The sequence below is a fragment of the Apteryx rowi genome, unplaced genomic scaffold (genome assembly GCF_003343035.1).
Source record: "Apteryx rowi isolate R43461 unplaced genomic scaffold, aptRow1 scaffold_90, whole genome shotgun sequence".
In the NCBI taxonomy this organism is placed as follows: domain Eukaryota; kingdom Metazoa; phylum Chordata; class Aves; order Apterygiformes; family Apterygidae; genus Apteryx; species Apteryx rowi.
The window spans coordinates 390,249-417,361 of record NW_020451205.1 but is presented as its reverse complement, the minus strand read 5'-3'; the positions used below and the strand labels follow the sequence as shown (position 1 = coordinate 417,361).

At 37.4% G+C, this 27,113-nt stretch overlaps 1 protein-coding gene across 1 annotated transcript in view; it reads left to right on the top strand.

Annotated features, from left to right (window-relative positions):
• The window catches only part of GABRG2 (gamma-aminobutyric acid type A receptor gamma2 subunit), a 72,288-nt gene extending 66,979 nt beyond the window's left edge, over positions 1 to 5,309 (top strand). Inside the window, exons 8-10 of the mRNA XM_026091336.1 lie at positions 1,390 to 1,595; positions 3,437 to 3,460; positions 4,921 to 5,309. Of these exons, the coding sequence (XP_025947121.1) occupies positions 1,390 to 1,595; positions 3,437 to 3,460; positions 4,921 to 5,196 (506 nt within the window). The 3' untranslated portion in view covers positions 5,197 to 5,309. The remainder of the gene's footprint in view (positions 1 to 1,389; positions 1,596 to 3,436; positions 3,461 to 4,920) is intronic.
• The last annotated feature ends 21,804 nt before the right edge of the window (positions 5,310 to 27,113 follow it).

Here is a 27,113-nt window from a genome sequence, read left to right as displayed (position 1 = left end):
CTTCAGATCAAGAAAATCAAATGAATTTGTTGGTATTATCTGAATTCCTATACCATGTTGTCACAAATGTGACATACAGTTAATCAGAATTAGCAATTTCTATACAATTAGCAATTGTTCCACAAACAAACTAAAAGGGAGACCAAGCTAAGTTTGCTTGTGGAAAGCAGCTGTAGCCATAACAGAATTAGCAAAGTAGATTCATGTGACTGTGGAAACAGTTAAAAACACTTGATTTCTACTCCTACATTAAATCCAGGTGAATGACAATCATTTTATTTTTTACTTCTGCGTTTTTATTTCTTCACAGAACTACAATACAGAGCACGAGAGTTAAAATGAGAAACAACATTCTCATTCCAGAGCTCTTTTGAAAGAACCACAGGACTAGAGGACCACTGGTTCCCATGGCAGAATTTTTTGAGCATTTTATTGCCTTTCTTCCACTCTTCCTCCAAAAAGAGGTTATAAAAGCTGCTATAAAGAGTAAAAATTAATAAATGTATGCAGCTGTTATTTTTAATTTTACTTAGATGTACAATACAGACATCTCTCTTGAGAACTAGTCTATTTGCACCACTGAGGAAGTAAAGGGGCCAAAAAATCAGTGGTATGAAATCTGCCATGTATAAATGTGATGGATTTTAGCTGTTCTGATGCATTTTTAATGTTCTTCATAAGAGAATACAGGGAATAATGTTCTGAGAGGAGAAGGGATGGTAAGGCACGGAATAGTGCTTCTCAGTTACAGTGGCATACCTGCAATCACATACACATTTCCTCTTGCAATTCCAGCTAGATTAAGTGCTTTCTTAAGAATTTGCATGAATTTCTCTCATGTAATGCCTGCAAATGTGTTTCTTACTGACAGTGTTATCACTATCCAGCAACTAAAAATAAAGGAAACTGATCCCAATAGCACAAAAGGTTTAAGGAGATTGGGCTTGAGATTACTTTGAAGAATGGACTAAAACGCTAGGCATATTTTTATTCTCTCTCCACCATGGTTTTCTTCCTCTGACACAACAAGTTCTCTTCCTTCTCAGTCTAAATTAAATTAAGTCCCTAAACTAAAGGGCTCCTAAAAGCAAACTAAAAAAATAAATTAAAAGTAAATTAAAGTCATTTCTTAGAATCAGGATCCTTCTAATCAAAGTGTCCTGCAAGGGCAGCCCTTGCACCGATCATGCAAAGATGGCTCATAATCCCTCTTATCCCCTGGAGCTCTCATTGAATCCACAATGCACTGCTTGGGATGTGCTTTTTAACATCCTTACTATACGTCAGAGCTCCAGGCATCCTTCGAAACCAGTCAGTGTGAGATAACTGACAAAATTACTTTGTCACCTAAAGTAATAATATTTCTGTTGTTTTCTGTCTATCTACCAGGTATCACAACTGTCCTGACAATGACCACTCTAAGTACAATTGCTCGTAAATCTCTTCCCAAAGTCTCCTATGTGACAGCAATGGATCTTTTTGTGTCAGTTTGCTTTATTTTTGTTTTCTCTGCACTGGTGGAGTATGGAACTTTGCACTACTTTGTCAGCAACAGAAAGCCAAGCAAGGATAAAGACAAAAAGAAGAAAAATCCAGTATGTACCTTTTTTACCATCATGGTATAAAACTCAGTTAGGTTTTATGAGAGAACATTTAAATCCCACTTTATGCTTGTATTATTTTAGACTTTGCTATTACATATATATTCTTCTTTGGTATTAATAGAAATGCAAACATTCACCTTGAGAATGAAAAGCTCATTTATTAAAGTTGTCTGGATGCCAGAGAAACTAATTTCTTAGCATCAGGATCCTTCTAACCAAAGTATTCTGCAAATCACAACCACCACCCAAATCAGTATTTATGTTGCAGACAGAGCTCTTGCTGTGATCCTTCTAGCAGAACCGCCAGTTTCACTGTTTTAGCTTTGGCAATATTCTCTACCTTTAACGGGATGTCTGTATTACTGACTTGATTCTGTTTTTCTTATTATCAGGACTACAGTTAATCTTTTATATTCAAACTAGGGCATGTGCTTTTTCTAATTCCCCCTTAAGCATCTGTTTCCTTCTCATTGTTTCCTTATCTTCTTTTTCTTGTATTCTCTCCCTCTTTTATCTGTTTCTCTCCCCTAGAAAGTGATTTGGTTAGCAGTTTGCAATGTTACTTGTGGGTAGATGGTACACAAAAATAAAAAATATCTATAATAGCCACAATAAGGAATCCTGGAAACAGCCTCTATAGAGGCTGGGAGGTTTGCCCAGACAAGCAAAAAGGTTCTTGCCTATTTAGTCCAGGACAGACTTCTCCTTACCTTTTGCAACTGAGCTGAAAAGTCTGTTGCCTACAATCTGTGGGTGGGCTGAAAAGAATTAGTGTAAAATACTAGAGGGAATAAGAAGTAGCAAAATCTCTTTCAAAAATCAAATGTGCCTGTGTAAAATGTGAAGGACACAAATGTTTTCTATTTGCAGAGAGCATTTTCAAGTCCATTTCAGGCACCAAGGAAACAACATAGACACTTGGATTTGCTCTCCTAAAATCTTCAAGGACTTTTCAAGATATTAGCAGAAAAGAACCAATATAGAGAAATGTATTAATTAGAGAACATTTTATTACACATTATTGTTATTTCATCTTTAAAAGATTGTTGAGAAGCACATTCTAAAAAATAATAGATGTGCTCTACAGTGGCTAAACAGCCAGAAAGTCATCCATGAGGTTACAGAGAAAGAATTCTCATCTAAATTTAGATATGCTAAAGTTGGATTTTATCACAAGCCTCTCTTCTGGTCAATAGAAAGAAACGGGCACTTCTGGAGGGTGATTCACCCTGCCCTTTTGGGGATGAGATAAATAGCCATCTCTGTGCACCTATGTCTTCCACTAGCAATAAAAGGATGATTTTCTCAAGTTTAGATGTCCTACCTAGAGATGCCCATATTAGCGCAGCTTAGTTGTGTTTTACATTATTATCTGTGAACTTCTGGGGACAAACAGAAAACAAAATAATGGCCTGGATCCTAAATCCAGAGTCTAGATAACTTAAGAGTAGAATGTTGAAGACTACCTACAGAAAAAGGAATTTGGTTTTAAATGTGCATTCATAAAATGTGAATGGTCTTCTCTTTCAAAATTGTCCAACATAAAAGATTGGAATACCCAGAGACTGTTGAAAGATCTAAAAAAAGTTTGATATCTTACACCTTTGGCCCAGATGTAGTTACAAGAAAGTGAGAAAACAAAAATGTGTTTTTTATATTATAGATACTTGTGTAAATGACTATTACCCCACCTTTTCTATAAATTTAGACCTTTTAGACTTACTATGTTTTAGAAACATATTTTTAATTTACATTATTTTTGTCTCTTTCTTTCTTTTCTTTCTTTAATTTAAAAAACCCTCTGATTCTCTTTTCTGTCTACAAAATGAAAGCTTCTTCGGATGTTTTCCTTCAAGGTATAATGTTTTTTGGAATAGAAATTCACTGCATGCGACTGCTGAATTTAACTATTAGAGCTTATATGAGTGTTGTTGTTGTTTTTTTAAATTAGACACCTAAGCATTCTACTCAAGGTAACCTCTTAATTAAGTAGAATGGTTATATATTTCTGAACAGTTTGTAGAGTTGATTCAGCAGCCCAAATATTGATTCACTATGGTTTTGAACTTACCCTAAGTTCAAGAGTGACCAACATTATTGGATCACATGAATTAAGAGAGTTTAATACGTCCAAAAAATCTGTGCTTCTCTTTTTCAATTGCCCATGGGATCCAATGCCACCAGCTACACCAGAAACCTGCAATACACCCTTTTAGAACTCATCTCTAAGCCCTTTTCTTAACCTTTGTGATTTTATTAAAAATTACAAACCCAAATCTATTCTGACGTTGACCTGAACAAAATTCAATGTCATCATCTCAAATGCTGTTCTTTATGCAAGAGTCAGAGTTTTGAAAGGGTTTAAGATGCATACATTTTTAATGCTGTCACTGGATCAGCACACTCTTAGCAAATTAGCAAATATATCTAGCTATGTTATACATCTGAATCTTACCTTCATTCAGAAATGCAGAGATTTTGTTCTAAATATATCTTTTATATATATATATATACACACATATATATAAAAGAAAGTCAATAAATTTACATACTCATGAGATGGAATTGCTGTTATTTTACCCTAATAACTATTAGCCAGAAATTCTGAGGCCTGTCTTTGTCATCCCAGTGTTCACCAAGTGCTCAAATGAGTTTTAAATGCTTAATTTGCTCAACTCATTCCAAACATAGATATGTACAGTTACTGTAAAAAACTTGGAGCAACCATCCAGTTGGTGAACATTAGCAGATGCTGAACTGCATATATTCGCACAAACTATTGGAGGGTTATGGAGACTCTCCTAATGTTATTCAGACGACCCAGTTGCTGCTTTTTTTTCTTATATATAGTATTTGCTCATGTCTCAGCATGAACCAGTCCTGTATTAAAGAAAATCCTGCATTTCCAATTGATTATTTCAGTTCCTTCCATGTGCAACACCCAAATTGCCTTCATGTATCAAACAGCTATGTAAAATATAAAACACAAGCAACTCAAAATACCATCAGTTACATTCCTGAATGTTTCCTTTAACCTCTACTGTTTACTTAGTTTGGCATTGGAGCTAATTGCCTACAGCTGTTAACTTTCTATTGATTTGTGCTGCTTACCTCTAAAGTTAAAGTGTATGATGCAACTGGTTTGAATAAATTCAAGATAGTATTACCATTAGAACTCCTCAGCAATTTCCCGTGTACCCCATGCAGAACCATCATTCACATGTTGACTATTAGTCTCTACTTCCCTGGTAGTCTGGTGATAATAATGGTGTCTTTCCCTCCCGCATCTTTTTCTTTTTCTGCCACTCCATCTTAGGCGCCCACAATTGACATCCGGCCTCGATCAGCTACTATTCAAATGAACAATGCTACACACCTCCAAGAAAGGGATGAAGAATATGGGTACGAATGTCTCGATGGCAAGGACTGTGCCAGTTTTTTTTGCTGCTTTGAGGATTGTCGAACGGGAGCATGGAGGCATGGCAGAATACACATCCGCATTGCCAAAATGGACTCTTATGCCCGCATCTTCTTCCCAACTGCCTTCTGTTTGTTTAACCTGGTGTATTGGGTATCATATCTTTACCTTTAAAAGCAGAATGAAATCAGTGATATGAGCCTTACTCACTGAATTTCTTAGAGAGATGGTTTCCTTTCTAAGTCCACTTGAAGTATTTATGATGCGCTTTATAGTGGTCTGAATTCTTTAGTGCCATAACCCGGTAAATATTGATCACACCATTTGTCCAAAAATTGCCATCAGGTTATTGTGAATTAAATGTCCATTCAACACGTTGAAATAATTTGAAATAAAAGTCATAGAAACAGGTTATATACAGCTATATCTGTTGGAATAGAGACAAGCAGAGCAGACGGGGCAAGGGGAGCATTCAAACACGAGCGACTGAGACTAGAATTCCCAGGTAAAGTACTGTACAGTTTGTTAACATTGGCTATAATTATGCTATAGCTTTATTCTCTGTGGGCTTTTCTTTTTGGAAGAGTCATCTCTCACTTTGAATAGGTATTATTAAGCTAGGAAAATAACTTCTACTCCCACCCAGACAAAAAAAGACCCTTCCCTTTGCCATCCCTTTAAGAGCACATGTACAATGCTGTAAATATTTCAATACCTTATAGTACATGAAGTCTAGTGCATGCATCTTTTGGGGGCCAAAATAAATGAAACAAAGGTACCATAAAGTATTGTCTTTTATTTTGTGTCTCTGGATGTGCTATTGTAATTGAAATGTGGATAAAAAACATATTTTTTTCCTTGAAAAAATACCCCCTTCCTTCATGCATGGAAGATCCAAGCAGACAGCACTTTCATGTAAGACATTAGAGAAGCCTTAAGAATTCAAATAAATAACATGTAGACAAATCTGTATGGCCAGTATAATAGTTTATAAAGTATACTGTATGTGTCTGCTGCTGTTGTAGCCTTCATTTTCCATCGATAATGTTGCTATATTTCAACTGAATTTCCAATACTTACGCATTGCAAGATCAGCTACTAAATTTAATTCATGTGGTTCTCTTGTTCTTTTCCCATGTTGAGCTTTACTTTTTTTCTCACACAAGAATTTTTTCTCTTTCTTTAATCCAGTCCAAGAAATAACTTTTCTTCTAGACATTAATTTTATATACAAACTTCAAGTTCATTTTGAAACATTATATTTTCATCATGTAGACGTGTACGATTCAGTGCCCATTCATTTCCTTGATCAGCAATAGTAGTTGTCAGTGCTGCTTTTCATTCCGTGAGTACCTTTACTAAAACAAACCCTTACCACAGCTAGCACACAGTTTATAGATAACCTTGAAAACAAAAGGGAACAGAGGGCATCTTGGCTACTAAATCATATGTATGCAGTTTGTGTGTATTTAAAACCTTTAGCCCATCTGGGTGAATCTTGAAATCCATTTATCCACTGGTTTTCAGAACCTGTATGATGCTCAATTATGCAACCTTAAGCACATGTAAATATTACTGACTTTTTTTTTTTATTTTCAAAGATGTAAAACTTCACCTTCAGGAAAGTGGGCTTGAAGATTGCAATGGGAGATATATAACTTATCATTATAGAATTATTAATAGCTAAAATGGAGGAAAAGGAGAGTTTTCCAATGTTTGTATAGTTTTGGAAATAATGTATAAAAAAGGTATAACTCTTGATCATCAATTGCTCCTTGTCCAATGTATTTGAAAACCTTTTAATAAAGGAATTGCACACACCTGTGGACTTTTTCAATAAAATTGCTGTACTCAATTCCACAGTCTTCTTGTGGTTAGTTTGTTAAAAGCATGCTTCAAAGGACTAGACTCATCTCTAAGAAGTTGATTCATCAGTTGCCTAAGTATAAATGATTATAATCATCATAACCCTCTGCATTGTCTCATTTTGTAGTCAAATGGCCCATTCATATAACTTTCAAGGTTGGGGTCTAAATCTTTAAAACCATCTTGAAGATTACTCTGTTCTTCAAAACATCACTGAATTGGAAGTATCCTGATAAAGAGACTACTTTTGCTTCTCTACTTAAAATACCAAGTGTCTCCTCTCCCTGAATGGGTGTCAACCCCCTTTCACAAGAAAATGGGTTTCAGCTGGTGCCAGACAAATAGTTGAACAATCACTTTTTGCAGTGGTCAGTGATTTAACAGCTTTCTATTAGTTCCTTCCAGTCAATGAGAGTGGCTGATGTTATACATTTAAGATTTCTATTTTCACCTGGAACTTCCCCATGTTACCAAATAGGTTTTATACAGTTCATTATGAGTTTCTGCCTAAATCAGGCCTTTGAGTCCCTCAGGCTGAGTGTATTTCAGTCAACATATTTAGATTTTTTCTGTCAAGATCTGTGAAGTTCAGGATTCAGGCGCTCAAAGTATTTTTCCCTAGTTCAACCATCAGATTGCTCATGCCTATACAAAGTCTGCAGCACTGAAGAATAAGACGCAATAATGAAGAGCAAATTATTAGGAATATGAGATCATATCACTCACTTGTGCAAGCTGGCCTTCTTCTTCCAGCAAGGGACAGCTCCCATGAATTTAGTTAAAGATTAATACATCCCCCATCAATAATGCAAAGTGCACAAAACAGGAGAGCATACCAAACCTGCAGTTAAAGACTGTGTCCTTCCTTCACTACCTATCAGCACACAAAGAAAAGGAAATAAGCCCTTCACCAGTCATGACCCAACACTTAGGATCCTGCCAGTCTTATTTAGTTGATTTGTCACTTACCCCTGGAGAAGACTAACTAGATTCAAAAGGAGAGTTCATGCAGAAACATGTAATTCCTGTTGAGGAAGCAACATCAAAGCACAGTCTGGTGCTGACTGTGCAAAAAGTAAAGTGTTCCTCTGAACAGGGACTATACTGGCTATTCAGTACACAAGCAAAAGATGACCTCTGTATTGTAAAGTCAGGCTGCCATCAAAGCAAACAAAGCAAGTGAAATGGCATTTGGGTATGATGAGGGTTATTTTGCTCTCAGAAGAAAACTGTTGAGAAATATATGTATATATAGAGAGATATAGTCCTGCACACACATACATATAAAATTATATATATATTTTATATATATAATATATTAACCACCCCCCAGCTGAATTCTAGGGAATAAATTTCCTCCTGGCTTAACGGAGGTGCTAAAATGTTTTCAACTTCACCATACCGCAGACTGCTATTACTGCACTGGGACATGCCTGTGGATGTTCAGGGGGCCATTAAGAGTTTTGTCAAGTGTATAGTAACAGCACAATTCTTTACATGCTATTTGTGTAGATGCCCTGACTGAGACAAGGTATTGCTGTCTCAGGGATTATGTCAAATATACATATCAACAGAGAACACCCTCAAAGCATTCACAAACCTTAATTTCCATTTCGTAAATAAAGAGCTAGAATTCAGAGAGATAATGTGACTTAACAATATGTTCTCCTGTTACTAATGTTAGGCACTGACGCAAGACAGAATGTATTTTAACTGGTCAGTTTTGAATGATTTTAACCTCTGTACAATACAAAAAGGCTCGCACTAAAGCCTCCTAAAGGTGCAGTTCCCACCATGGATGATACACACACACACACCAAAACAAGTGGCCTTTTTCTGAATCCACTCACCTACCCACACATCTTTGATTCTGTATTTCTACCTCATTTTTGCACACTGTCAGATAAATCCACGTTCCTGCTTCTCTGTAAAAAACAAGCCCCATTACAAGCATTTTTTCCAGCGTACAACGGCTGGGCTGGCCTCGCTTGGTCCCCGTGCCCGTAAGGAAGGGCCTGATGAGGGACAGGAGGAAGCTGTAGAAATTGCAGCTGTAGCTAGAGCCCAAAGCAGCACTGCAGAGAGGCTGCGTACCCCAGGGGGGCTTCTATAGCCTCCTCTGGAGTTTTGCCAGCCCCTGTGAGGTTCCCTGGATTGAAGGGTACAAAGTATATTAAAGCTCTGAGAGGCAAGTTTTGTGCTACTTCTCTTATAATTCTGTACTCCAGAAAAAAAAGTAAAATGCTCACTTACAGACAGATATATACCAAAGTGTTTTCTCAAGATCAGCATCACTCCTGAACTTCAGTTCTACCTTAAATCACTGCTTTTGCTTAGTTCTCCATTATTCCCCTTTTCCATAGCAGCATAAAGGCAGGAGCCGCAAAGGCTCAGTTGTGCTGTTCAAGGACATACTTCAATGTTCTGCACTTTTTTGCAAGAGATGAAACATATTTTTCACCTTGACTCTTGTAGGATTTACGTTTTCAAAAGAAGCTAAATAGGTCCAGTATCTATTCCTCTAACATGACTGTACTGGTCAAACACACTATGTGTATCAGCTACAATGACACAGCTAAAGCAGCAAATATTTGAGATATAGGAGATACCAAACCCCTTCATTGTGAATGGAGCCCTATTAAACTTTACAAACACAGCAAAGGTCTCCTCCCTTCTGTACCCCCAAAGCTGTTCAGTCTAGAAACATGGATAGAAAAAGGAAAAATAGCTTTAAAATACTCAAGCAATTGAATATTGTAGGAAACAGACCAAGCAAGCTTTGTTAATAGAACAAATTTTTGTACATAGCATTACTATACATGGAACCATAGCTTGAATGGAAACAATAGAAGAAAGGCAAAAACTAGTTTCAGATTATCTGCTATGTTTTGTAGGATCATTGGAGAGATGAGCTGTAAATTGGGATTTCAGGTTCGCCAAGGTGTTTCTCACACAACGGAGAAAAGGCAGGGTAAGTAGGAAGGTCTTCATGGGAGAAGCTGGTAGATGGGCAATAAAAGTAAGGCGTGATGATGACAAAAGCTGAAGTCAATACTGAGCTAATCTGCTTTATCAGCCTGCAGAGAACTGAGTTAGAGAAACGTAAGAATTACATACTGGGAACATGAAGGGACTAAAGAGGCAGCCCAGAGCAACACGGTAAGAGCAGCAGTTGAGAGGCAACACAACCAATAGGAGAAACAGTAACTGTCAAAGGAGAAATAATGACAGTCGCAGCTCTCTTCTGATGTGACTAGAGCATGGGCAGGGTTTAGGCTTCACCTACACGGATGGAGGTTTGTGATGCTGCAGAAGAGTATGAATGTTGTTTAGAAATAAATAGACGGGTCTAAGGTAAGGACCTAGTGAAAGATAAAGCCTATTATAAGATAGGCTAAGGGACAGGAGGCAGAATCCAACTGTAAGTGTGAACACTGGAAGAAAAATGCAAATAAAGAGAATCCGTCTAGATGAAAATTAAAGCCCAGGGGAAAAAGTGATATTTTAAAATGCAAGTGTTGTCTTTCATACAAAATTTCAATTGCTTTGCGAAGAGAATTTAATTAAATCTTATGCAAAACTTCATAGGTAAATCAGTTTATTATACCCATGATAGAACTACTGTTCCATTTATAAAAATGAAAAGCCAATGCACTTTCCTTACTTAGAATAATCCTGTAGATGAAAAGATCTGGATTTCCTAGTTATATATTATCATGCTTTTTTCTTTTAAAGTCAAGATTTACAGTGAAAAATGTATCCTTTTAACAGGTAAGAGAAAGTTCATGACCTTTAAAGGATCTGGAATACCAGACAAGAACTAAAAGCTTTGCTTACAAATCAGCATACCTGTTTGAATAATTCATTCCAGAATGTTGAATTACTTCAGAGAAATATGTAAAAAAAGTTTGCTTTTCTCATAGGGGAAAAGAAAGCACAGTATGATAACACTGGATTAGATTTTCTCATTTGCACGTACATAAAATTCATATCCATTATCAAAATGAGAAAGGGGAGAATAAGAAATGAAGAAAAATTAATACAGCTTTAATTCAACCAGTATGAAAGTCCTTAAAAATATTGATCTTTCAACCAGACACATGCTTTGTGATCCTAGCATATTGAACTCTGTATCTGATGAAATTTAATTTTTCTTGCCATTACTCTATTTTTCTTTAGAATTTTCAGATATGTTCTTTAAGACTAGCTACAGATTCACTCATTTTGCTGTGAGAAATGAGGGACAACTTAACCTTAATTTACCCACAGAAGAAAACAACTTCTCATTTCATTCCTAAAATGATACACAAAAACCATACATACATCTATCCAGATGATAAGTTTAAAAGATGCCTATAAAAGTAGTAGCTGAGGCTATAAACTAGCTGCTTGGAAATCAGATAGACCCATTAAATGGGATTTAACATAGCTAGGTACTTTGCAGGATTAAAAAAAAAAAAAAAGTAAATTCAGCCTACTGCACAGCTGAAATCAAGATGCCAAAAAAAGTCAAAAAATCACATTTTTATTGAAAAGTCAATCCACAAGGTCCCATAAATTCTCAGAATTAATTTTAGTGTTTCTCTTAAAGTCCAGAAGTGAAAGACTAGATTGATGAGTTTAGCAAATCCAGATAGCTTTTCCCTTTCCATAATCTCACAGATCTATCCAGATTTCACAGGTCTTTCTGGTTCTCAGATTCTTGTTCTGCTTATACCAGTACTCCTTAATCTGCTGTCTTATGAGATTTCTTGTAGCAAAAGACATTTTCATTTTGCTGCTTCCAGTTTTTACCACTCCATCCAAACATTCACATGAATTTGATAGCTTTCTTGCTGATCTAGCAGCTCTTGATCTTTCTTGCATGTGTAATGGTTCTGTCCCACAAGTCACTGTCCTCACAGCTTCACCCAAAATTTCTGTGATTCCATTTCACTTCAGAAAAATTACTGTGCTTTGAAAACTATCACTTTTAAGGAAACACCAGGTGAACTTCTATAGTAAATGGACTTAATACTAGGGAGCTAATAAGTAGATAAACATATTGCTGGCTTTAAGCTTGCCTTTACCTTACTTGTTTTCAGCAGAGCTGATGCCAGCCCTCGTAAGGCCTCCTCCCCTCCACACCGAATTGCAATAGCCCGGAGCGTAGCCTTACGTGCACAGTCTGCAAGCCCTGGAAACATGTAGTGGTGGCCTAAGCCTCCCTAGAGCCTCACCCTCCCCATGTAAGGGCACTCCCGCCGGTGTCAAACACCTAAGGCATGTCTTCTACGACTGCTCGAGCGCCTTGAATATTTCTACAAAGCAAACATAACAGATACAGCTGTAATAAATTCATCCAAACCCCAAGTAACACTCCATGAGCACTTTTTGGCTGCTTTCCCCAATTCCAGCAGCTTTGCCAGTTTCTCAGGGATCTGCAGCAACTCTTTTGAAAGTTATACATTAGGAGAACATACCCTGGAGGACTCTTGAGAGACTCTCAATGTCAGAAAATCATGGATACAGACTAGATAAGCATGAGCTCACCTTGATACAGGATCTTGACAACTAAGAGAAAGTAGTTTACTAAATCTTATATTTATAAAGTCTGAATCAATAACAAAACATTTGTTCTTCAGCTCAAACCCTTGGGATATGGAAGAAATACCAGCTCTGCAGAATAAAAACACTCACAGAAGGAAACTACAAGAGCAGCTTAAGAAACGGTCTTTTAGCTATTAGAGTGTATTTCCCCATTTATTTCTACAGATTATTTTGCAGAAATACCACAGCAGAAAAATTGATCTGTATTGAAAAATATAAATATCAAATATGTCTCTAATTTTGATTTGACATAATATTTTGTTTACTTTTAAATTTACTATGTAGGCATCATAAGTTAGACTTTGTTACAGAGGTGACTGGGCAGCAAGGAGTGTGACTGTCTGCTCTGTTCCTGTGTGGGTCCCGTGAAAGATTTGGGCAGCAGGTAATAGGCAGTTTTCTTGTGGAGGGAAAAAATCTGCAGTGGCATTAGCTCCAAATACAAATTTATTCAAGGTCAGTAGGGTAGAAAGCAAAACTATGTGTAAGAGGCCACCTTGCAAACTCTTAATATGCATGGAGAGATTTGTTTCAAACCATTCTGCATAATCTGACATAGTTGATCAGAACTTCCTCTATTTAAAGAGGCATCTTGTTCTAGCATATTGGTCTGTGTTTTAAAAAAATAACATTTTAGAGATTGGAAGCCTTTTCTGTCCTTTGGAGCATTCACTTTGAAGAAAAGGTAGGGCAGTTCCTCCTTCCAGCTGTAGTTGACCTCATACCCTACCACTCGCATGCAAAGAAACAAACCCAGCACCAGATATATCTGACAGTAGGACTGAACAGAACTCTCAAAACTTAAGCTTGGTTTAATTAAAATAATGGCTTTCTTCCAAAATGTTCCAAAGGGCCTCCTACCTTTCCATGAGCCATTCAGCTCTCAGAGGAATGCTCCCCATGAAGGAGGCTGCAGCTTGTTTAAGGAGCTGTGCATACCACCACCATATCTGGCTCATTGCCTGGTGCCTTCTCACTCATGCTTACTGCTACAGTGATCATAAACCAATGCAGTGGCATAAGCTCCTGGACAGAAGGTAAATCTGGCAAAATGTGGAAAAGGGAATCTGATTAGAATAGTCCAGTATTAAACAGTAGCACTTACAAATGATTCAGTGTTATTACCTAGCTATGAATATTTGTGGACTGACTTTGGTTTTTACATATAATTTTAATAATCTGAAATTTTTTATTAATTACTCTACATCACTGTTATTTAGTTACTGGCTGCTTCTTTTAGTAATGGTAAAAAGAATTAGTGCAAGATGGTACCGTGCATCTTCTCCATAACTGTGTATTTTAGAGCTACTGTTAAGTGAACAAAAATACAGGGTGCCTGCCTGCCCAGCAGAATGCAAGTGGTTAGCTCTGCACTGTAAGAATCATCGGGTTCACTTTTTGCATGACCTTGTCCTTTATAAGGAATTTAAGGATAAAACACTGACCTTTCTGAGAAGTCTTAACATTCATCCCAAAACTGAAATAAGAGTTTTGCTAACAGCTATGGGAAAATTTCCTAAGGGATGAGCTGGATACACACTTACTATGTGAGCACATAATTTAGCCTTTATTTTCCCTATCCACACAAAGAGGAACAACAATAATGCTGTTGTAGAGATGAGCAGTTAATGCAGACACCTGGGCTTTGATTATGTAAGCAGGCTGAAGTTCGCATCCCATGCACATTTGAGATAATTACAAAAATTCTTCTGAGGATTTTGCCAAATAAATCCTAAGTATCATGTTATTGCTCCCTCTATCTTCTCTCCCACTCAGCACAGAAGGGGCTAGCCTTAGTAGATTTGAATTCATGGAAGATTTCTCTTTTCATATGTGGTGCAAAGGAAGAGTTCAAGGAGAGAAGATCTCCTTTTCAAAGCTGCCCTCATTTTACCCTGTGTTTAGGAAAAATACATAGAACGGAAAAAATGGTATTTGGGGAACATTTAAAATGGAAAAAATTTAAATTAACTCTGCAATCAACATATTTAGGTAAAGAAAGAGAAAAATATTGGCAGCCTAGTTCCTGTACTTTATTTGGTCTTCCTAAAATGTTAGAAGATTAAGTTTGTAATTTAGAAGACTAATCTTAGACTATCTTGACCAATCCTATCAAAAGAACACTAGTTTCCTACATCTTTCTGAGTGTTAGCATAATTCAGCAATTCTACCCTGTCTGAATAATTTGCCACAGTTCCAATAAATGGATCCTGATATTGCCTAGAAAATGTGTTCACCAAGCATTTTGAAAAACAAAAAGGGAGTGTACCAGTTTTATCATTTTAGCAACAAAAATCTTATTAATTTTTATAGCACTATTTAATTCATAGGTTGCAGATAAAATACTGCCAATCAAAAGTCATTCAACCTATAATAGAAAAACAAAACACATTTTATCCTAAACAGATAACAAGAGCCTGTTTCTAAAGAGGTTCACTAATTATTATCAGCTAAGAGGAATTATATGTTTTTAAAAGACTTGCAATACAAAAGGTATCCTTTACTTCTTATTATTCTCATTGGGAAAAAAAGACAAAAATAACTACACAGCAAATGAAGGTAAAAAGAGAGCAGGTGAAAGAAGGACATCTCTGAAAATATGCTAAAAGAAAGGAACGCAATTTTAAAAACCCACTAGCTACACTTTTTAGGAGTTAACAGACTTTAACAAGTTTACATTCCTCTTTTCCCTGTAATTTGAAATATATTATTATTCAAAAATCAGAGCTATCAGAATACTATGTTATGTACATCAATTAACGTATCTCCATCTGAAGATAGGTTAGCATCTGCAGGTAGCTCTGTATAGCTGTATTTTTATTTAGTTTTGTCTCATATAGAAACATACACAGATCCTCTTTCCAAACTTTTCCTTAAACATCAAATCTTATATTTTTGGATGAATCTCATTTTGCCTATTCCTGAAAGTATATTTAGACAACCAGAACTTATGAGGAAAATAAACCAGGTGAGAACGTTTAAAAACATATCTATTTACTCGTATATGTAGACTTCAGAATAGTAACTTTCTGCTCCATGCCCATTTTGGTAATTGGCTTGACTCCCACCTGCCCGTCTCTGCAAGCGTGGGTGCACCCAGTGAAATCCCCACTGGGGCACCAACCACACAAGCACACAGCTGCATGAGAATACTGCAACAAGCTTTGGCAAAAAGCCCCCCAAAACCACACAACTTCTTTTGTGTTGTGTTGTGACTTGTTGCATTTTGTTGGGAATTTTGCTGGCAATCCCCAAGCTCACAGAGATAAACAGGTGGCAACTTGGACTGAGCATAAAAGGGGACACGTAGCCAGTTACAAGGTCTTTATAAGCTAATGGCTATTTTTTCTGTTTTCAGATTGGCGGGCAGGTAAACGAACCTAGCAAATTTTCAGTTCAATGATACACTTTTCTGATTTTGCCAGACTTTCTTATATAAAGCCAAATGTTAAAATGCATAAAATGAAAACAATATTCATTGGTGTGTATCTCTCTCATACCTGTAAAGTGTTTTACCATTTAACAATGGTTCCCATTTGGGAACACCATCTAATTCAGTAATCTTCATCTTTAGTTTTATTGTACTATATATTTTGCTATAAATATTGAAAAAAAAGAAAAGGTTCCATTCTATGAGATTCATAAACATTACCCAAATATTCTTCATAAAATATCATGCTACCTGGGTATGTCCTGAGAGCAGGTGAAGCACTGTCTAGCAAACTGCCTAACACCATTAAGGAAGGAAGCAGCACAAATGTCACCTCAAGACAGCAGCAGCCTTACTTGTCTCGGGTAATTTTAGTATTTTTGCAGGTTGGGGGATGACATATACAGATACAGTGCACTATTTTTTCCCTTTGATTCTAAAAAGTCCCCTTTACCTCATTTTAACACAAATCTATGACAGCTAAGCTCTGTCCAGGCTCTCTCAGGTTATTTGTTAGTATTTTAAAATTAACAGTCTTAATTTCTGCCTGCCAGCAGGTAAGTATGATCTCCTACTTCAAACAACACACATATGGGAAGCAAAAATCCCAGGGTTTAGTCTCTATCACCCCATAATGACTCCTTGTTGACTGAGATAGTATTGTTAAACAAAATTAATGTTTTTCTCCATTTCAAGAAACAATAACTAACAACTGAATGCTCCTCTAAGCAATCATACTCAGCTAATAATGCTGGCTGTACCTTAAATTAACTTGTACAGGCTATCTTCAGAGAAGTTCCTTTTGTTACCATATAAACCAAGGATGCATAGCCTACAGCTGATCTGTAAACCTGTATTCACATCCCCTGACTTTGATCATTTTGAGACTGAAATGCATATTTGGAGTCTATGATGAACAGGAAATGTAATTCCAAAAGCTTTTTTTCCCAAGAGAGAAGAAGGAGGAAATCGTGAAATGGAAGTGGGACAAAAGGAGGATGAATCAGTCCTGCACCCCTAGGACAGAATGACAAGAGGGTCAGGGAGCCAGGGCACCTGCAGCAATTTTAGACACCACTGCAGAGCTTTCCTCCTATATAAGCTCCATGATCAGTGAGGAAAAGTGGGTAAATCTGTTCACACTCTGCCAGGCAACTCTTCCTACTAAGAACTGTCCTGACAGTACCAACAGTGGGGAGGTGGAAATGCAATGGCCTTTGGTTCAAGCCTCTTCTTGCCTCTCTTTTTCCACTCTTTTGGTTGATTTTTTCCCTTCTGGGCCTATTTCAGAGACTCTGGGTGAACTGAAAAGTCAGCTTGAGACACAGGTCTCCTTTCCTACTGATATTAAAACTGTAAGCAAGTGATATTAGATGACTTTCAAGGAGACATCTAAGGTTGCTAATGTGTAACAGAAAAACAACTTTCTAGATTCACTAGCTGAGGAAAAAAAAAACAACTGTATTTTGTTTGTAGAACCACCACAAATTCACTTTTTCACTGGTTCAGAAATCTTCACTTGACTGATGCTATAAATCTAGAAGAAAACTGAATACCCCAAGAGTGGAGCAAGGAGTATGGCCAAAGCCATCTTCCCAATGCAAGCAGAATTCAGGAGATCTGGTACCATTGAGAAAGAATATTGAACTTTGGTATTTTGACCTTAGTTCCCCTCAAACTATGCACAAAAATTGGGTTAAAATAAAACAAGGCTTGTTACTCTTAGCTGAAAAAGAACATGGTTTCATGATGAGTTAGCATAAAAATCAGATGAGATACCAAGCCACAACAAAATGTGAACAGTATCAAAATAAATTGCCTTTATATCAGATAACACAAGTGAATGACACTAATTTCCAATGAGTGTTTTTCAAGTGCTGACGTGCATTTCACATTCTACTGAAGTTACCCTTGAAATAGCCACTGCTGTCCGTGGAGTGTCAAAAAGATGAATATTCATTTGTGCTTATACTTCAGAGATAGCCACAAATGTAAACGTACCCCCATCCTTCTCACATCACTGAACAGAAATCTGCATACAGTTTACATTCCACTATGCAGATTTCATATTACTATACACATATTGTTTGTTTTATTTCTCTCTGTAATATATTTCATGTTTTCAGTCTTTGGCCTCAGTTCAAATGAGAGTACAGAGAAAATACACTGAGTATGCTCTTAGCTTTACTTCTCAAAGGGATTAGGCACATGCGCAACTGCATCCCTGAGCTGGGGTTGTTGTATAACACTTATCAGGCCTAAATTTCAGATTATAACAAAGTTAACAGTCCCAGTAGAAAGTAGAGCATTTTTGAGATTATTACATCTAACTAGACAGAGGAATACTATCATCCTCATTTGACAAAGGAGGAGAAAAAGACGACACAGAGAATGTGAAGTCTAAACCAAAATACATGCAAGTGTTTATACCAAGATGTAAACTGAACTAGAATCCTTTAAGACCCAATCTATGCCTTAATCACAAATCTGTCCTTTCTATGCCATAAAATGAAAAATCTCTCCACTGGCCTGTCAGCCAGTGACAGAGTTATAAGAGGATTAAAGATGAAGGGTTTTACAGAAATTTTTAAACCACAGATCTTACAGATTCTTCACTTTCTCTTTCATGAAGATTTTATATTTGTTCTCACTTTGTATTTCGGTTTTCCTAATCTAAAATGAAAGTCATCGAGACTGAAATGTGTGTTTTGCTCTTTATGCACAGAAAACACAGCAAAGAAAGCTGTCAGTGAAGATCAAACTGTGAAAAACAACAAATTACTTAGAGAGAGCAAAGAGAAGGTGTGAAGAGGGTTCTTGCATAAGAAGCAGAAATAATTAAAAAGAGCAGAAAGAGTATGCAACAAACCAACCAAGCAAACCGGTCTATTATGCAAACATGGAAGTTTTTCAGTTTAATTAAAATTATGTGAAATATCTTGTTATCCTTCACAGAGGAGTAGTTAATGTTTTCCTGCAAATGCTCCTGAGTAAATGAGCAGCTTTGGACAGATTCTGCAGCCCTTGTCATTTCCCCTGGGACCCCTCATGGAGTGAAGAGTGACGCAGTGTAAGCAAGTCCTAAAACTAGTCACAGTGATATCAGTTAGGCAGTGGAAGTTCACCTCCATGTTCTTGGTATGTTAAAGTCATACAGAGCTTTAATAAAGCTCGTGGGAGGGGGAAGAGGGGTAAACAGAACTTTACTGTGGATAAAAACGTGTTAGCATACCAAACGTCTGAACCTGCAAAACTGCAGAGAAGGTATCTTAAAGGCAACGTGGTACAGAGCCTTTTACCTCTACTGACTTCCTTAAAAACTAACAGGCTGCATAGGTTAGACCTTCGCAGTGCTCTGACACAATGACTGAAAACCTGTGAGTGTTATAAATTTTTTTAAACCTTTTCCATTACAAATAATGCTCATAGCAGTCCTGCTAATAGTGTACTTCATTGCCACAAGTACACTAGGTCAGAACGGAGTCATATTGGTGGCACTAAATAGTTGTAAGAAGCGAATAAGATGAAACACTGAGCTAAACAAACACAGAAGTAAATCAAAGAGTCTTTGGCAAAAGACACATGAAAACATCTCAACTTCCGTGTTTAGGATTTAATATTTTGAAGAACTCTCTTACCTTAAAAACAGAAATTATATTCTATATCCTATATTCCCAAATCTTCTATACATTTTAATGTGACCCATTTACACCCATTTGTTTTCTTGTACAAAGTCCATTGGCAAGATGCTACTGGACTGTAGGGGAAGATGAGAGGTGGGACAAGGCATGTGGAAAGAACTCAAATTGCTGCGCTTCCTCTAAGAGTTGAAAGAGATGCCACTGTTCTGGGGGAGATTCCCAACCCTTGAGTGATTTCAGCCTGAGAGAAACCACAATTGTGTTTGGCCCAATTTCACCTTGAGACTATTATTTTCTGGCCTTGATGAGAAACAAAAACATGCATTGGGATTGGTCAGATTTTCATAGACGATCCCCTAGATGCTATGTTTCGTTTCAGGAGAGGTAGACTTATAACTGATCATAAATGTTTACCTAATGCTGACACCATGCTGGAACACCTTCACCTTTACATTTTACAAAGCATTCAAATTTGATCTTAGAGAATTACGTAGCCTTTTGAACCGCCAGGTTATCCTTTCCAGCCTCTTGTTGGCAGTCACTTTTGTGGTTGGTTTGTCATGCCCCAAGCCAAAAATAAATAGCTCCCAGCTCTGAACGGCTGGCTGCTTAAGCTCTTCCCCCCACTCTCCTTGCGTTTTACCACATGGCCCTTCAGAGAGAAGCTGAGAGAGGTTATATCATGTGTTCACCAGCCAAAATCCCTGATCTCTTTTTTCTTAAAACCACCTTGAAGCTTGGAAGATGCAGTGGAACATTATCAGTTGTGTACCAGGGCTCTGCAGGATAAAGGTGAGCTATCGCAAGCCAACATTTTCTGTTTCTCTATTCTGCTTGTAATTGTTCATTTTCCAAATCGTACGCCTTGTTTGTTGCTTCTCCACTTCACAGCATTCCTATACATTCATATCTGAACATAAAAAGCAAGCACTAAACCCACAATCCGTGGCTTCCCCAAGAGGAATAGCATTGTCAATATATCTGTTTTGTCATGCAATATCTGCAAACACAGATATTTGCCAAAGCTTGGCATATTTGGTTGAGGTTAGGTTTTATGATTCATCTTTTATTTCTGACATATTTCTTTTAGAAATCCCTCCCCACAACATGCCACTTACAATCTCTATAAGGGAACTCTAAATAATGATAAAAGTCAAAAGCCTATAAAGACATAGTCTAAGGGTGAACACATACCTGTCAATCACAAAGTGATAATGGAACAATAATCTTCTAACAGCTGCAAAACTAATTTGGACTTTGAGTGCATGGTTGGAAAAAAACAGTCTACTGTTCATTTACAGGAAATTTAACACATGCTTAGGAGATAATAAAATAGCTCCATACATTTTATCAATGTCTGAATAAATTCTTCTTTAGGGAGAAAAGGGAAGGCACATATATTTAGGCAGATATCAGAAAAATAGGTGACTGAGAAAAATAGCATGAAGCAGGGAAGAGAGAAGGTGACTTTAAGAAAATAGTGTCTCCCTCCAGCTTGGCCAGTGTTCAGATACCCGAGGTGGCCCAGCTGGAAATGCAAGAGTTGTCTGGGTTGCTCTCTCTGAGATATCTTACATATGATAAATCTGGGCCTTTGTGATTAAAACACCTACCTTACTCTGCACCTGATTCCAAAGGTTGTATAGAACAAGAAACACGTACTTGTAACAAATACAAGTAATACAAGTGCTACACTATCCAGGCTGCCTGTCTGGGAGGATGCAATCCTAAGAAATCATCTTCTCTTCAGCAAAAACTTAGTGTTTAAAAGGCCAGCATTGAAATAAAAAGGCTCCCGATTTCATCCTTCAATATATTTTTAAGGCAAGCTTTCCTGCTATTTGGATTTTGCAGATCACCTTGTGTCCCCCATGCAACTCCACCCCACCACCACCCCCCAGAAAACCCCCCAGTAGTGTCAAGAGGTGTCAAGACCACTGGTTTTGCTTCTTCCAAATCACAAGGCTCTATTGTCCAAGCACCCTGTTGCCCCTGACGGAGACTGAGGAGAACATCCCTGCCTCTTTCTTCCTCTGGGATTTGGAAAAGATGTTAAACTATTGTGTGCATCTCTTTGGGGTGACAAGCTCCTACAATTGGGAGGCAACTCCATGTCACCCACTACTGTCTCAACCACTGTTTTCTTCTGCAAAAATATGAAATGCCATTTTGAGCGTGATAGTTCCAAAGACCCCAAGATCATGCTGAGGTTTTGTTTTTCATATCCCTCTTTTTATACTTGTGCAAGTCCCTGAAGCTCAGACATCAGTTTCTAACATTGCAGGCACATTTGTTTTCAGTTTTCTGTTGAACGACCCCTGCTCCATTATACTGTAATTTAACAGTGCTAAATATAGATCAGTCTGATGCTACTCCAAGGTCTCTGTTGAAGTAGTACCCTGAATCTTCATCCTGCACAGCAAACACTACCTAATAGTCAGGTTTATCCCGCACGCCTTGACTTGATCAAGGGTTATTCAAATGAAGCTAAGTTAAAAGATGGCACATATCTGAAAGTTTTTGGTATAGACAGCAAGTGATCTAATCTTTTATTAGGAATATAGAAATTTTCAAACCTTATCTTTATTTGGATATCTTTATCTGCTTCTCTTTTTTGAGCTTTCAACTCTGTTAGTCAATAGGAGTCTAACTTTTAGAGTCATCTAAACACACTAGTCTCCAGGGAAAAATATTACTATAACTGTCATTAACAACATTTTCAGATTAGTGGCTTATATTCATAATAAATCAGATTAATGATGCAACCAAATGGTATCAGTTGTCACTGTAAATGTATATTAATAAAATAAATTAACAAAATATTTGCTTTAATTTTCAACATCTAGTACCAACAGTAAATCGTTGGGTGTTCCAGCAGTAAAGTCATACTAAAATATCCATATTTCTTATTTATGCATCAGGAAATGTCCTGTTCACTATTTCACTTCTCTAGCTTTCTTGATTAAATTAACATTCTGTACATGCTGCACACTTACTACTGGAGCAAGTCCAGCGAAGGGCTACCAAGATGATTAGGGGACTGGAACATCTCTCTTATGAGGAAAGGCTGAGAGAGCTGGGCCTGTTTAACTTGGAGAAGAGAAGGCTGAGAGGAGATCTTATCAATGTGTACAAGTATCTGAAGGGAGGGTGTCGAGAGGATGGGACCAGACTCTTTTCAGTGGTGCCCAGCRACAGGAMRCRAGGCAAYGGGCACAAACTGAAACACAGACACTTCCATCTGAACATGAGGAAAAACTTCTTCACTGTGAGGGTGACAGAGCACTGGAACAGGTTGCCCAGAGAGGCTGTGGAGTCTCCTTCTCTGGAGATATTCCAAACCCGCCTGGACGCAACCCTGTGCAACGTGCTCTAGGTGACCCTGCTTGAGCAGGGGGGTTGGACTAGATGATCTCCAGAGGTCCCTTCCAACCTCAGCCATTCTGTGATTCTGTGATTATTTTCAGTTGTTTGTTTTGAACTCTTAAGTTAATTTAGTGAACCCATGACAGCTTCTTTTCTAGTTTCCCCAGTCCTGATGTAGGCAACCTTATCTAAAAACCTCAACAGAAAAAAAATGCAAATCTATTTCCTTAAATGCATTTCCTTAAATAAATTCTATTGTGATGTTATGAATGGAACAGCTGTAGGCAAATATTGTGATAACAATTTGACTTACGCTTTTTCTCCCCCTAAACTATCCATGCATTATCCAGTTATTAGGAGTTATGAATTTCAATCTATAGAGAGCTCACAAAATGCATATTGTCTATTCAAGTATTCAGTCCTTGTACTGTGATCAAACTCACATTACATTGATTCTGTTCCTGATTGTATGATCTGACCTTTGTAAACTATTTCCGCTTGCTAAAACTATGTTTTGATTACGCAAATCTTGGCTACTGTATCAAAATTTGCTTTTAATCAGCATCAACACAAATCAAATCACACTTGCAAATGAGATTATGAAGAACCAATATGTGAGAGACAAAGATGGCAGATATAATATTCTACTTAAAAGTCATCTAAATGTTTAGAAATAATTTTTGCCCACTATACATTAAACCCTACTTATGAGGCGCCAGGTTTCCATTTCTGGAAAGGATACTGCAGACCATATAGCCCTATTATTTCACTGCTCTGAGGCTGGTGCCTCTCTCAGGATAGTAGCTATTATGCCAGAGAAAGGAAGACAGTCACTTGATATTTCACATTCTTCACAAATCAAACAACTGAGTACAGTTCAGGAAAAATGCCCTCTTTTATACTGTCAAACTGATTTAAAAAGGCACGTTGGATATCTATGAATGAATGGCTATACTAAGGAGGAGGATAGTAGTATTAAGTCCAGAACAAACTCGATGAAAAAAGGGGAGCCTGGAAAATAGGTTAAGTTATATACAAATTATCATTGCATTACATTTTAATACAGCACAATTTCCATTCTCCAGAAGCCGTGCAAGACAGAAAAAAGGCTGGTTTCCCTTCTTTTCCAGGCCCCTTCCTTCACATCATCAGTTCAAGGGTGAAGCCGGCATAGCTAGCACAGACCTGTGGCCCAACAGCTCAGCAATGGTGTTTCTGCTGCTTATGCTCTCAAGATCACCAGAAGTTAAAATAAGTGTAATCTTAGGCCTTATTGGCATGTGTTAGTACTGTATATTTTATATATAGTACAGTATATATGTCTGTGTGTTTTTCAAAGCACTAATAAAAATAAGCACATGAAAAAATAAATGAAAGGTTTTTTCAACATGACAATTTTCTTCAAAACAAAAAGCGGTAATGTTTCATTTTGAAAAATGTTGAAGTTTTTCCATTTTCTATATATTTCTAGTCTCCTTAAGGCAGAACAATAAGACTTGACTCCTTATTCAAAATTTATTCATAAATTAATTACAGAAACATATCTGATCTCATTAATGGAATCACTGTAGTCCATTCTGCTCTTAAAATCACTATGTTTTTAGTTAAACCCAGAAAATAAATATCAGGACTTGATTTAATGTGGAGCAGTGTAAGACATGGATTTATTGAGATTTCATAATTCCCAGCCTCACAGTAGCAGCCCTGACTTGCACCAAGATCATAAGGTTACTCAGGGATCTCACTCATCAGTGCGGAAAAACTTACCATGGGAAAATCTCCTCTTTCTGACTCTCTAGCCTATCTACCTCCAAAAAGTTGTTTTTCCCACAGCAGAGACTTCTCAGCTGTTTCTGAAGTAGCTGTTGAACTCTCACACAGCGAACAGGCACAGCTGAGGCTACTCCAATGTCCTGTGCTGTAAACAGTGGCAGTTCTTGCACGAAAAGCTGAGCCCCCTCAACCTCAGCACAGAAGTGGAAAGAGAGCTGGAGACAAAGAGTTCTTACACCTGCCTAAAGATGAGCCATCCCCTCTCATGAAACCCTCTAGAAACAAGCAGGTTATGATTATTTTTGACTTTTACCAAAACTTAAGGTTTAGAAATTTGTTTTCCTTTCTGTGGATGTGAGAGCAAAATCTTCTCAAAGTTTTCAGAAGGAAAATGGTCAGATTTCTCAGCTGTGCCACTACGCTCCCAAACCCCTGTGACTGGAGCGTCTACCCTCAATCTTTCAAAGGCTTACTGCTGAAAACTTAAACAACAATTATACTTCTGCCAGAAATCTTGACCTCAATGAACCAGCATTATTTTTAAATAAACAATAATTTGTAGGGAGTATCCAGTTCAGTCTTCTCTCTCACAGACATTATCCTATTAAACAAGTAAATATAGAAATATAGCTGAACGCAAATCTGCTATGCTCCTTTCTTCTCCATCTTCAAGGCAAAAGGTCTTAACCTCATCCTTTCCTTAATTTCTACTATAGGCAAAGAGTTTTGCTGACTCAAGAAATGCCTGTAGAGTATCTCTGCCCACCCAGAGTTGCTTCACACAGTGCAAATATATTTCAAACTTGAAGCACTTTGCACTCATACACAGAATAAAATAGCTCTAGGTGGACTGCAGATTCTCTTGGACTTCTGAAAGATAACAGAGATACATGGTACATGCTGCTGCAGAGAAGTTAGCGTTACTCAAATTTGCAATGAGACTACATCAGTACTCTCTTTAAAAAAAGTAGGGCTCAAAGCCGTAAAACATCTAATTAACCTTTCATTGCAAAGGACAGACCCTCCAAACCAAGGTTCATGTAAGTCAGTCCTATAGAAACTGGCACTGCTACTACCTCTGTAGTGGAAGAGCAAACTTCACAGCTCTCAACTTTTGGGACCAGAAAGTTCAAATACTTATAGAAAAGTGGTTTCAGGAAAGCTTCAAACTCTGGCAGTGGTCCAGGGAAATGGCCCTTTGTAATTAACTGTATATGAATCCATTAGGGAAGGACTAAAATTGCAAGTTACTGGGCTGTCAGTGACCCAGAAAGGGCAGGAGAGTATTGACAAGTCTGCCTGGTGCCTTGCATGGAAGTCATGCTGCAAAACGTAGCCTAGTCAGAACAGCTAAGCAGTAGTCTTATGTTAAATGTAGCTTTGTCAGAGACACACCTGCAGTGTTTTTGGAGACAAAATTGTAATTTTTTGCAAATGTCAGCACAAGAAGACTATATTAAAGCTAGCTAATTTCATTTTCTTTTTTCATAGATGGTGAGCCCCACAGCTCCTACTGCTGTTGGTGGGAACTGCAACTGCTCCAGGTTTTCAAATTCTGGTCACTGAAAATGACCAAAAAAAGTTTTGGGCCAAGTGCCCAGTAACAGTTAGATATTAAAAGTTATTGCAGATGCAGGATAGAAGAAAGGGACCTGATAGAGAAATTATCACTAACAAGCACTGCCAAAAAGATCTTAAAGATTTCTGGAAAGTTGCCAATATGACTCTTCAGCACAACGGATATGAATTAAAAGCTATTACACCAAAAGGATGGGGTGTGATTTTTGGGGAGAGGTGAAAGGAAGCAATGAGAAAATAAAAAATAAGTTTAAAAATCGCAGCAAACTGGTCTTGCATCATGCTGTCTTAACTAAGTGCAATGCATATGCGATACATAAGCGCAAACACATAAAAGAATATACAGTGCTGACAAGAGAAGGGCTTGTAGATCTAAATAAATGTTCAACACAATAAACTGAATTAAAAAAGACACAATATTCCTGTTTGCTTCTCCATAGTCAGAACTACTGCAAATAGCATAGAAAGTCAGTTTCCCAAATTGTTTTTTCATGGTCTCTTTTAATCCCTTTTCCCAGAACTTGCACAAGCAAATGAAACTGAGATTTGGAACCAAGTCTAGTAGAATTTATTTTTTAATGTTTAATTTTGAGGAAAGAGGTTCAATTTTTAATTCAGTTTCTGAGGACAGTGTAACTTTGTCTCCTTCATTTCATTACTAATATTTGAGTACTTTTAATCTAAGTAGCGTTTCCTATTTCTACTTCCACAGATACCAACACTGTGGCATGGCCAAAGAAACAAGACTAAATTCAACTGCCTGACCAAAATTCAGATGATTTTATTAGCGCAACCTTCTCACAAAGTGTAGTTTGCTGCAAGTTTTCTCCCTCTTGTCCAGAGGCAGA